The sequence below is a fragment of the Gracilinanus agilis genome, chromosome 3, assembly GCF_016433145.1.
Source record: "Gracilinanus agilis isolate LMUSP501 chromosome 3, AgileGrace, whole genome shotgun sequence".
In the NCBI taxonomy this organism is placed as follows: Eukaryota; Metazoa; Chordata; class Mammalia; order Didelphimorphia; family Didelphidae; genus Gracilinanus; species Gracilinanus agilis.
The window spans coordinates 432110927-432123346 of record NC_058132.1 but is presented as its reverse complement, the minus strand read 5'-3'; the positions used below and the strand labels follow the sequence as shown (position 1 = coordinate 432123346).

General features: G+C 38.7%; 1 protein-coding gene across 1 annotated transcript in view; it reads left to right on the top strand.

Annotated features, from left to right (window-relative positions):
• Positions 1-11916: 11916 nt before the first annotated feature.
• GBE1 (1,4-alpha-glucan branching enzyme 1) overlaps positions 11917-12420 on the top strand; it is a 372788-nt gene continuing 372284 nt past the window's right edge. The window contains exon 1 of the mRNA XM_044670326.1: positions 11917-12078. Within this exon, the coding sequence (XP_044526261.1) occupies positions 11954-12078 (125 nt within the window). The 5' untranslated portion in view covers positions 11917-11953. The remainder of the gene's footprint in view (positions 12079-12420) is intronic.

Below are 12420 nucleotides of genomic sequence, written 5' to 3'. Positions count from 1 at the left end.
TGTTAGGGGCCAGGGTCTCAAGATAAAATCAACCAACCTCCTGTGGGGTATAGACTGCTAGGAGCCAGAGCCTTAAGATAAGAGTAGTTAACCTCCTGAAGAGATGATATTGATCATGGGATCAATCAGGCATAGGGAACAATAATTAAAAACTACCCCAAGGACCTTTTTATCGCATTCCTTTCCCCTTAGTAAATGCTGACCTCATTCTGCTCTCACCCTATATATTCTGGTCATAGACCTCCAATAAACGAGCCTTGTATCCATCTAATTGTCTCTGTTTGTCTTGCGCACAAGGTTTTCCCCTCTCTCTCCCTATGGGAACTTAGGTTGCCGTCTCCCGGACCCCCGATTGTCTCCGGCTGGACCCGGACAAGCTTTAAAATCTGGTAACTTCTGAGAGTTAAAACAGAAACTCTGTGTTGATGATGAGAACATCATATTCTGTTGACCTGCCCCTCTACCTTAATTTACATTACTTCCAAGGCAATTTTCTTGTATTTTTTAAAGTGTATTTATTTAATTAATTAAGCTAGAATATTTTTCCATGGTTACATGATTCATGTTCTTTCTCTCTCCTCCTCCTGCCCCCCTCCCATAGCCAACAAGCAATTACATTGGGTTTTACATGTGTCATTGATCAAGACCTATTTCCATATTACTAATATATATACAAGGGTGATCATTTAGAGTCTACATCCTCAATCATATTCCCATCGAACCATGTGATTAAGTAGTTGTTTTTCTTCTGCATTTATACTCCCATAGTTCTTTCTCTGGATATGGATAGCATTCTTTCTCATAAGTCCCTCAGAATTGTCCTGGATCATTGCATTGCTGTTGGTGGAGAAGTCTATTACATTCAATTGTGCCACAGTGTATCAGTCTCTGTGTACAGTGTTCTCCTGATTCTGCTCCTTTCACTCTGCATCAATTCCTGGAGGTCATTCCAGTTCACATGGAATTCCTCCAGTTCATTACTCCTTTTATCATAATAGTATTTCATCACCAACAGATACCACAATTTGTTTAGCCATTCCCCAATTGAAGGGTATCCCAACATTTTCCAATTTTTTTGCCACCACAAAGAGCGTGGCTATAAATATTTTTGTTCTTGTATGTTTTTTTGAAGTATAATTTTTGTGGAGATCAGCAGTTCTCATGTGCTTCTAGTTTATTATTTTGTAGAGTATTCCTTTTTTTAAAAATAACTTTGTTCGTTATTTGTTCAGCCATTCTTGCATTTTTGTTTTCCACCTAAACTGTTTAAGTCCTTAGTTCACTTTATTAAGATTTTTCATTTAAAATTTCTCAGATAGACTCTTCTAGCTCTCAATACCCTGTTTATTATATCTTTGTATGTTTTAAGGTTTGGCTATCATCTCATGAATTTAGGTCATGAATAAACTTAATGGCAACTTTGTTTACTATTTTTCCCAAAGAATCTAGGTAGCATAGTAGATAAAAGCTAAAATTAGTAAATTCTGAATTTAAATTTTGTTATGAAAAAGATGGGTCAATAAGGCCTTGAGCTGGTATCAGGCTAGCAGGAGGATAGTGTGGGTTGTTAGGATGGAGTGAACAACCTCAGTTGGTCCTGAACCTTGTTTATAGAAATACAAGGATCCAAACCCTGGAAACTGAGTGACCAGTGAAATCTCACTGCTAGCCACTAGGCTCCTTTAAGGTGTCAGGCAGCTGGCCCCTCCCTGCTGAGGAAACAGCCTCCTATTGGTTATGGCAGACTGGCAGGAAGTGAATGTAGAACTTCCTGCTCCTCAACTATGGAGTTTGTTTGAGCCTTAACAGCTCAGAATTCCCTTCTTGTTGCCTATCCTCCTTAGCCTTTGATGATAAGGGAATAACCACAGGATTCTCTGTTTAAAGGCTATGGGATTTATTGGTCACTGGGGAAGGAACAAGGCAATGGTAAGAGGGCTTGGTATCACTAATCTGTTGCTATGGATTCACTGGCTAAAGCTGGTAGAAGGTCTTTGGAAGGTCTTGGCTGACCGAGGGCTGGGAGCCCTGGGCCAGAGCAAAGAGGTTTCTGGTTAGGAAAGTGAGTAGATCTATTGGCTAACCTTGTAAATGATGATAATAGATAATATTGATTTGCTCTTGAAGATAGGGCCTAAAACCCTACTCTATCCTAAGGCCTAATTTCCCACTTTACACCTCCCTCCACCTGGGGCCTGGGGGTGGGATGGGTTAGGGGTAAGTGAGTGCTCAGGGTGAAGTCAGGGGAAACAGAACCCAGCCTTGGGTTTCCAGGGCCTTTTATACTCTCAGTTCAACTGCCAGTTGGTATCTGCCATGTGGCGCATGCTACCCTCAATATTCCATCCAAGGCAACTGACAGGTTTGACCTAAGCCAAACATGGCAATGTTAAAACCTGTATTATAATTCTGCCTTAGAAATTTTATGACCTAGGGCTGATATGGGGATACAGGCTTCTCCTAGATACCCCAAAACCCCAGAAAGTGTCAGAGAGTACATAAAGAACTCATTTTTCCTTGTATTCCTGCAGTGCTGAGGGAAGGTGACTTTGAGCTGAGAGGAAAATCCCCTCCCATCATTCTTTTTTTAAATTTTTATTTATTTATTTAAAAATATTTTGCCATGTTTACATGATTCATTTTCTTACCCTCCCCTCTCCCCTACCCACTCCTAGAGTTAACCAGCAAATCTATTGGGTTAGACAAATGTTATCATTTGATACTTATTTTCATATTATTCATTTTTGCTATAGAGCAATCTTTTAAAGCCAAAATCCCAATTAATATACTCATATATACAAGTGATAAGTGATAAGTCATATGTTTTTCTTTTGAATTTCTACTGCTATAGTTCTTTCTCTCAATGTGGATAGCATTCTTCCTCATAAGTCCTTCAGGAGTGTCCTGGATTATTGCATTGCTACTAGTAGTAAAGTTTGTTTCATTGGATAGTTCCACAATGTTTCACTTTCTGTATACAATGTTCTCTTGGTTCTGCTCATTTCACTCTGCATCAGTTCATTGAGGTTCTTCCAGTTCATATAGAAATTCTCCAGATCATCATTCCTTATAGCACAATAGTATTCAGTCACCATCATATATCACAATTTGTTCAGCCATTTCCCAATCGATGGACACATCCTCATTTTCCAATTTTTTGCCACCACAAAGAACATAGCTATGAATTTTTTTGTGTACATATTTTTCATTATTGTCTCTTTGGAGTGCAAACCCAGTAGTGGTATTGCTGGATCAAAGGACATGCAATCTTTTAAAGCCCTTTGCACATAATTCCAAATTGCTTTCTAGAATGGTTGGATAAATTCACAACTCTACCAGCAATGCTTTAACATCCCAATTTTGCTGCATCGCCTCCAACATTTATTATTTTCCTTTACTGTCATATTGGCCAATATGCTAGGGGTGAGGTAGTACCTTAGTGTTGTTTTGATTTACATTTCTCTAATTAGGAGGGATTGAGAACACTTTTTCATGTGATTATTGATAAGTTTTTATTTCTTCATCTGAAAAATGCCTATTTATATCCCTTGACTATTTGTCAATTGGGGAAATGGCTTGATGCCTTGTACAATTGATTTAATTCTTTATAAATTTGAGAAATTAGACCTTTGTCAAAGGTTGTTATAAATTTTTTTCCCCCAATTTGTTACTTTCCTTCTAATTTTGGTTGTATTGGTTTTGTTCGTACAAAAACTTTTTAATCAAAATAATTCATTTCATATTTTGTAATGTTCTCTATCTCTTGCTTTGTCTTAAATTCCTTCCTTTCCCATAGATCTGACATTCTATGTTCACCTAATTTGTTCATAATTTCCCTCTTTATATTCTATTAAGTCATTTACTCATTTTGAATTTATCTTAGTATAGGGTGTGAGATGTTGATCTAAACCTAATTTCTCCCATACTGTTTTCCAATTCTCCCAGCAGTTTTTTGTCAAATAATGGGTTCTTGTCCAAAAGCTGTAATCTTTAGGTTTATTGAATACTATCTTGCCACTGTCATTTACCCCAAGTCTATTCCTTTGATCCACTCTTCTATCTCTAAGCCAGTACCATATTGTTTTGATGATCACTGCTTTATTGTATAGTAATGCTAGGCCTCCATCCTTCGTAGTTTTTTTTTTTTATCATTTCTCTTGATATTCTTGATCTTTTGTTCTTCCAGATGAACTTTGTTATAATTTTTTATAATTCTATAAAAAAGTTGTTTGGTAGTTTGATAGGGATAGCACTGAATAAGTAAATTGGTTTAGGTAGGATTGTTATTTTTATTAATATTAGCTCAACCTACCCATGAGCAATGTAAGAATATGTAATTTAAGTTTTTATGCTAATATGAAAGTTCTAAAGTAATATTGTGGTCACTAATTTAAAAATATTATAGCTTAAGTCAAAATGACGTTTAGTAGCTTTATTTACAAAGAAGTGGAAAGAATAGAAGTGGAAAAATGTAAGAAGAGGGTAGAGAAATGTCTATCCTACCACCCTAAATATTGCTCTGGTGTCCAGCTCAGCCCCAGTAGGGCTCGGTAACCTTCAGCCAGAGGACCTGGTGGTGTCTTCAGCACGGGTTTCATCTAAGCAGTCTCTTCCAGAAAGGAAGGCCTCTCCTGAACCGATCTCTTCAGAAGCCAAGAAAGGTAGGCCAGCTACTCACCCAGCTCACCAACACAGTCCAAAGATGAACTTCCAAGGAGAAGAAGATCTAAGGAGAAATTAAAAAGGTGAAGTCCTCCAAAGAAGAAGTCTAAAGGAGAAACCACCTCCAAAGAAGAAGTCCAAAGAAGAAGACCTTTGGACAGGAAGTTCAGAGCCCTTTGTTCACATCACTTCTTGTCCCTTCCCCACTTTATGGGAACCAATCACAGTCTTTCAATTTGCCTAGCACTGCCCAGGGGCTGGGCAGTGGCCTCTGGAGTTGCCACCCACTTTAGCAAGTGACTTACCAACTCTCTTACTTAGTGTTAAGTAGGGGCACTTTAAGTTCTTGATTTGATTAGCTAAAAAATAGGCAGAGAGTTAATCCTATCTTCACAGCAATTAATGTTTTTCAAATTATTTAGATCTAGTTTTATTTGTGTGAGAAGTATTTTGTAGTTATGTTTATATAATTCCTGAATTTGTCTTGGCAAGTAGATTCCCAGATATTTTATATTGATTTTAAATAGAGTTTCTCTTTCTACCTCTTGTTCCTGGTTTTTTTTTTTTTTTAAATATATAGGAATGCCAATGATTTCTCCCCTCATTCTTGATGAACACAGATAGGTATCTCCCAGCTTGCTTCTGATAAGCATCTATTTTTATATCCCAGATATCTGATTATCCTCTAAAGTAGACAGTTCACCCCCTCTTGAGTTTGAGGCATAGGACATAACCACACGACCCATCTCAGGTTCCAGAGACCCAGTAACATGCCATCATCATCCTATCTCTAGTCATGTAGGCCCTATTGTCTAAAGGGTATAAAAAGCCCAGAACATATCTCCTCTAGGAGGCAGCATTTCAACCTGTACACTGTCTCCTTTGGCCATCCCTTTTGACTCCACCATTTGACTTAACATTCAAAATAATAAATCTTTTTTATTGTTAAGCTAGCTATTAGTGTCATCATTCTTGACAAGGGCAACCTGTCCAGATCTTAAAGTACTATATAAACATTAATTATAATTTTGGAATTTCTTCTGAGTTAATGACCATCTGCATTGTAGGGTGAACCTCTGAAAAATTTGCAAATTATTTTTTTGCAGTCCAGCCAAGGCCTTGAGAGCAAGCTTCTTTTTTTATGAGAATGGGACTAATAAATTTGCAGTTAGACATGGGATGAATCAGATTCTTTTTCTATTCGTGTTTTCTTTCCATTGTCCACCAAGCAATTTTAATGCCCCAAAATATCAAAACATACCTGGGAGTAGAGGAAAGAGATAACACTTTGCATTATCATTCATCACTGCCATAGAATCCTTGAGAAGCAAAGAAAACTTGTGTAGCATCCCTGACTCAACAATTTTAGGACCTTTATTGCATACAAAGAGAAATCTGGGAAGCCTCATTTTTTGCTGCATGCACATGAATGGATGTAAAAGCATCAGGTTCCTCAGTGGAGACTTCCCTTGAAACAAATCTGAAACATCCTTTATTTCTAGCCCTACTTTATAAAGCCTCTACTGTAAAGATTATCCTTCACTAAATCTCATTTGGATGAGTTTTATTCATTGGCTTGCTTGCCTTGCCTAAACAGGACTGCTGAATTAACAAAAACCTACTTACGGGAAAGAGTTGAATTTGGAGTTATGGTGGCATGAGACATTGTACCCCAAATTACAGAAGTGTTTCAGGCCAAAATGTAAGCAGGAAAATTCCTTTGCTTCTGTGCATCCTTGTGACTAACAACCTTAAGACATCAAAGAGATCCTGATAAGGCCCCAGATATTCAAGAGAAAGTTCCTTGAGAGAATTATTCTCCTTGGACTGTGCCCTAGGTTTCAAGATGGAACAGAGATACACCTGTAGGGTAAGCTTTGATACCATGGGGTTGTATCTAAGACATCTATCTGTCCCCTAAATAAACTATGAGGGTCACCAGGACATAAGATACCACTCTAAATCTGGTCAGATGACCAATCTCCAGAACCTTGTGCCTGACTGCATAACACCTCAAGTCACATATCTCCTGTTATAAAGAGTATAAAGACCCAGAAGTGATGTCCTCTGGGAGGCAGCTTTCCATCTATGCTGTCCTCCTGGCCAAATTCAATATTACCTTATAAATTAATAAATTTCTCTTTTATTTTTAGGCTAAGTTTTGGAGACTTGCATTCTTGCAAAGGGTACCCTTCTTGAACCCAGGGGATTCACCTCAAGCACCCCACAACAATGGGACCTAAGATCAAGTCCCAGCTCTGCTACTTACTACCTATGACCCTGGGAAAATCAATTAACATCCTTGGGCCTAAATGTCTTTACCTTTTAAAAATTAGGAGTGTCGAATGCAGTTATCAGAAGGAGCTACTGACCTTATGATTGGAGTAGGTCTTGTGATATCTCCGGAAACTAAGCATTCCTAGAGCCTTTTATTTGATTATACAATCACACAAAGAGCCTTTGATCTCACCAAAATTTTAGTCATTCCTCTCCAGTTGCTGCCCCTTCTGATCATACTTCCCAGTTGAAATTTATTAAAACTCACTCCTGCCTCAGACCAGGCACTCCTATATTCTCCTGTATTTTGTGATGACCCCAAACTGCATTTCCTCTGTCCTGCTTAAAGCCTATTGTTGCTACTTTGGAAGTCCTCTTCATTTTCAGACTGTCAAGGGGTTAAATTAGATGGCCTCTGAGATCTCTTTCAGCTTTAGATCTAGGATATACACACATATTTTTTTTTTAAACCCTTGTACTTCGGTGTATTGTCTCATAGGTGGAAGATTGGTAAGAGTGGGCAATGGGAGTCAAGTGACTTGCCCAGGGTCACACAGCTGGGAAGTGGCTGAGGCCAGGTTTGAACCTAGGACCTCCTGTCTCTAGGCCTGACTCTCACTCCACTGAGCTACCCAGCAGCCCCATACACACATATTTTTACAAGAAGAGTATATATGCAAATTGTTAAAAGGAGTTTTCGTAATCTCCCACTGTATCTTTAGGAGGCAGTAATAAGTTGGGAGTTTTATAAACTCTCCGTCTGCCTCTTTAAGAGGCAGTAACAGAGAGATTGGCCCTCTGTTTCTTTAAGAGGCCGACTATAAAAGAAAGAGCTTTTTCTCTCTGACGTCTTAGGGAGCAGGAGTTCTGAGGAGTTCTGTGTTGGTCTCTTTCAGTCAAGGGGATCTGGCAGTTGACTTCTAACAGTTTGGATTCTGATACTAGTTTAAGGAGGTTGGAGGAGATAAAGGCTTATTATTAGATTAGTTAGATGGATAGGGAATATATTTCAGATAGGTGTAGTGTAGTTGAGATAGGACTGCTTTGCCAGGCAAGAAGATCCTTAGATTTAGGGTTTTTTAGAACTTTTAGTATAGGGTTTGGATTTTTAGACATAGTATAAGATTTATGAGCTATAATCTCAGTTTCCTTTCTCCTATTTCCTATCCTAACTTGTCTTCATAATAAATGTGTTGGTGATTTACCAAACTGTTCTCCATACATTTATCAAACTCCTACCCAAATTTTCTAACCCTTCATAGAATGTATATGTCAACCTGAAAAAAAATAGACTACTAACATAATTATAATAACAAGTCTTTAATCAGAGCCAGTAGATTATAATCTAGGAGGCCACACAAAGCTGCAGCTCTGGGACTTCCACTGAACTAAAGAAAAGAAGGTACTTAAATAGATTTTAGAAAAAAGGTGGGGAGTAACAACCATGTTACTTGAAGTTCACAGAAGTTTTCGAAAGACACAATAGCCAGAGACTAGAGTGAGTGGGAAGAGCTGCCAAGAGGCAAGAACAATTCATTGTTAATTCTATCATTATCTGTCTTTTGTGTTATTTAATACTCTGGAAAAGTCAGTAAGGAGATTCCCTGAAAATGTAGACGTCATAAACATATACATATTAGAGTCAATTAGTTGATGTTGAAGTATTCTTTCTGTATTTGTTTATGGAACTGGGCATTTTTTGCATAATTATATTTCAGCTTACTTTTAAACTTATTTTTTCTTTTCTCTTTTTTTGATTTTTTTGGGTGGGGCACAACATGTTTTGAAATCATGAAAGAAAGCAAGGCTTATTTTATTTTTTGGCTTAGTTATGACAATTTATTCTGCCATCTTATTGGATTTTGCTGACATACTTCCTTAGATCCTTTTTAGAAAGTTTTAATGTATATTTTACTATATCCCCAATGAGACTTAGTTCTTTGAGAGAGAGGACTATCTCTTTTGTAAACTTTCATTTTGTGCAATATAGAACACAATGTAGGCCTGCCTGTATCAATGAAAGAATGAGTGAATGCTGGGTAGAGAGGATAGGGACATTAAAGGAAATATTATAGTAGGTTTCTGGCTTAGGGAGAGAAGTTCCAGGAATACATAAGGACAAAGTCGACTCTAATAACTGAGGTAGCATTTCTGGAAATAAAAGAAAGACTAGAGCTGTACCCATTGAGAGGCCCAGAGACATCCAGAGCACCAAAGATTTAGAGATGGAAGGGGCATTAGAGTGAGAAGTGTTATTTCTAATATATTGAATCATTTCTATTTCTGGATTTTGAGTTAAGACACAGATTTGTTCCTTGGAACTCTATACTTCATTCCTTTGTTTTGAGGAAATTCAAGGAATGTCCCACCATAGAGTATCTTCCATGGCACAATGACAGAAAAGTGAGATTATGGGTTCTATCTTGCCTGGTAAATAAAAATCAGCTTAGGTTAGGTGTTTCTGCAAGCAAAAAAATGGAATCTTCATTGGGGAAAAACTGAATAGAGCCTGATCACAGACTCAAGTCATATGATTTTGCACCATCAATCAAAGGACAGGGAGGAATTAAGAAAATGATGGACCATCTACTCATTGGCTATTGTCAACTTGAAATCTAGAGACCCCTATGGTTGAGTCTAGGAATTCCCTGGGGGTGAGTTCTCAGGAGGGGCAGAATTGGAGTCTCTTGATTTCTAGTTGACACTATTCACCAATTAGATATGTCTTGGGATGACTAGGGAAGAGCTAAATAATTAGCTTGTAAAATTGTATTTAATGACCCAAGAAGGTGAATTTTTTTGGTCTTTGATCACCTAGAGAGATCATTGATCAATAAATTTGTTTATTGCTAGCTTAATCAATAAATTGATTTTCTTACCCAGAAGCTAGTCTCAGAATTTGTAATTGTCAATAGGTCATTTAGTCAAAGCTCTCAAACTCCAAATTTTACAGCTAAGGAAACTCAGATCTAATATAATAGAAGCAGGATTTGAATTTAGGTCCTCTGATTCTAAATCTAGTGATCTTTTACCAAGATTCCTTCTTTCCATTTGCTTCCCTCTTACAGATATATATATATATATATATATATATATATATATATGTATGTATGTATCTTTTTGATGGAATATTGATTATATTGATCTTGCTGCAAATTGATACAGATGATCTTGAACTGATTAGGAATTAATCTTAGGCAAGAGTTGACGATTAGCCTGAGAAATTCCCCCCAGTCAGAGAATCAATCCCAACTGTCAGGCTAGATAGTGAGAAACTTCTTGGAGATGATGGACTAGACTAGAAACAATTCTCAGCAACAGGTAACTGTTTTAATTTAAAGGTAACAGGAATATCTTGAGGGTGTGAGGATCAAGGAATGATGGGTCAGGATAGAGGTTTAAAGGATTAAGTTAAACTAAAAACTAATTGATAAACCTCTAGGCAGATCCCCTTTGGGAAAAAGCCTTTGAACAGAATTCTGTCACACTGGCTTGGCAACCTTTGGCCTAATGGCTACTAGATGACAAAACTAAACTTGGCTAGATATAAATAGCTGTTGATCTTTAGAAATGATTTTCTTGATAGTTTTGATGAATATTGTAGTTGATGATGCTCAAATATAATTCAGATTACAGGATTAAACTGTTAACCTAAGTAGCAGATCCCTAAAATGAGACAGCTAACGCAAGTCTGTGGTGAATCTTCTGGATTTGACTGGAGAGCTTTTCCCCTTCCACCCTTCCACCCACCTAACTCACAACTGAGTCCCTTTGCCTTGGAGTGATTTTCTATTTATAGGGGTGCTCCAACGGTCTTCCACTATCTCATGCCAGCTTTGGGAATTCTAAAATCTGAACCCCCTCTTGCAACAGTTGGCACAAGATGGCTACTGGCAAAAGCTATTTACAATAGCCAATACAAACAAAAGCTATTTATAAGTCACAAAGAAACCAGAAAATGATTGACTTAGCAATTGAGAGAAACAATCAGATTTTAAAGCCTAGTTTCCATTCAGTTCATAGTATTATAAAGAACCATCCCTATATTCTGAAATTCAGAGCATAAGATATTCCCTAAGACATCATGAGTGAATCTGAAGAGTTAGGAATATGAAATCAAGAAGCATATAATGTGCTAATTAGTGGGGATACAAAGAAAAAGGGGAAAATCAGTCCATAGTCTCAAGGAACTAATATTTTAATGTCGAGGGAGAGAACATGTTAACAAGTATGGAAACACAAGACATATAAAGGATAAATTAGACATATATCTCATAGAGTAGGCACCAAGATTTAGAGGCACAAGCAAAAAAACTTTTAGTATTATTATGTACGTGTGACTGTTGGCTGACAACAGCATTACAAATTGTCTGAACTACAGACAACTGGAACTCTAAGCTCTGATAAAAAAAAAAAAGAAAATATTTCCTTCTGATGAACTGTAGGCTTTTTCCTCTAATCCCATTTCAGATCTCAAGTTTCTCATCTACAAATAAAAAGATAAATTATCTTTAAATTCCCTTTCAGGTCTAAAATCCAATGTTCTAGATGATTCACTAGGTTATCTTTAAAAACTTCCAAGTTTGTGCTACCAAATGAGGTGTTAACTAAGCAGAGTGATTTCAAAGTCAAGGCACAAAAGAAAGTTTTGTACGAACAACAGCCAAGGTAAGATACTTTGGCTGGTGAGTCAGAATCGTGTTCCCCTGGGTAAATCCTGGCTCCTGAGAATGCACAGTTAGATTCCGTAAGAGAGAGCTGGGCAGACTGCCAGCCAAAGCACCTGTCCGAGGGCTGCGGGTCAATCAAGGTCTCGCTCCTCCCTCTCTCTGGGTGGGGTGGGGCAGAGAAGGAAACGGGGTGGGCGGGTGGCTAGTAGCACCGAATATAAAAAGCACTGGGTTGGTGCTACTGAGTGCTAAGGGTTTTCTACTCTGGCTCCTCCCTTGTCAGATCTCGGCTCTGGCTCTACTCGACCCTCTCGGGCCTCGGCTGCTCAGGGCTGCAGCGGAAAATGGCGGCTCCGGCGGGCTGCGCTGAGACGGCTTTGGCGGCTGCGTTAGCAGATGTTCCTGGACTGTCCCGGCTCCTGGAGATTGACCCCTATCTGAAGCCCTACGCAGGAGACTTCCAGCGGAGGTACCGCCCCACCTCCGATGCCCCCTTTTTTAATCCGTAGGCTCTAACTCCCCCCTTCCGGTTTCCTTCATCTTCCCCGCCTTAGCCTTTGGACTGACGGGCCGGCTGATTGACCGGACGGCTGGGTACCTCTGAGGAGGGGTGGGGGGAGAAGAGTACTTCCGTTACTTGTCTGAAGGGGCCAAGAGGGCTGTGGGTGGGGGCCTCGGCTGGCCACGAATCTTTATCTTCTAGTTTCCTTCTGTGCACCTTGAGATTGGCTGGTATCTCGTGGTGGGCTGGGCTCTGAGCAAGTGGAGCTTTTACGTGAGGCGGAGTTCTAGGTTACTGTCACTAGTAAGA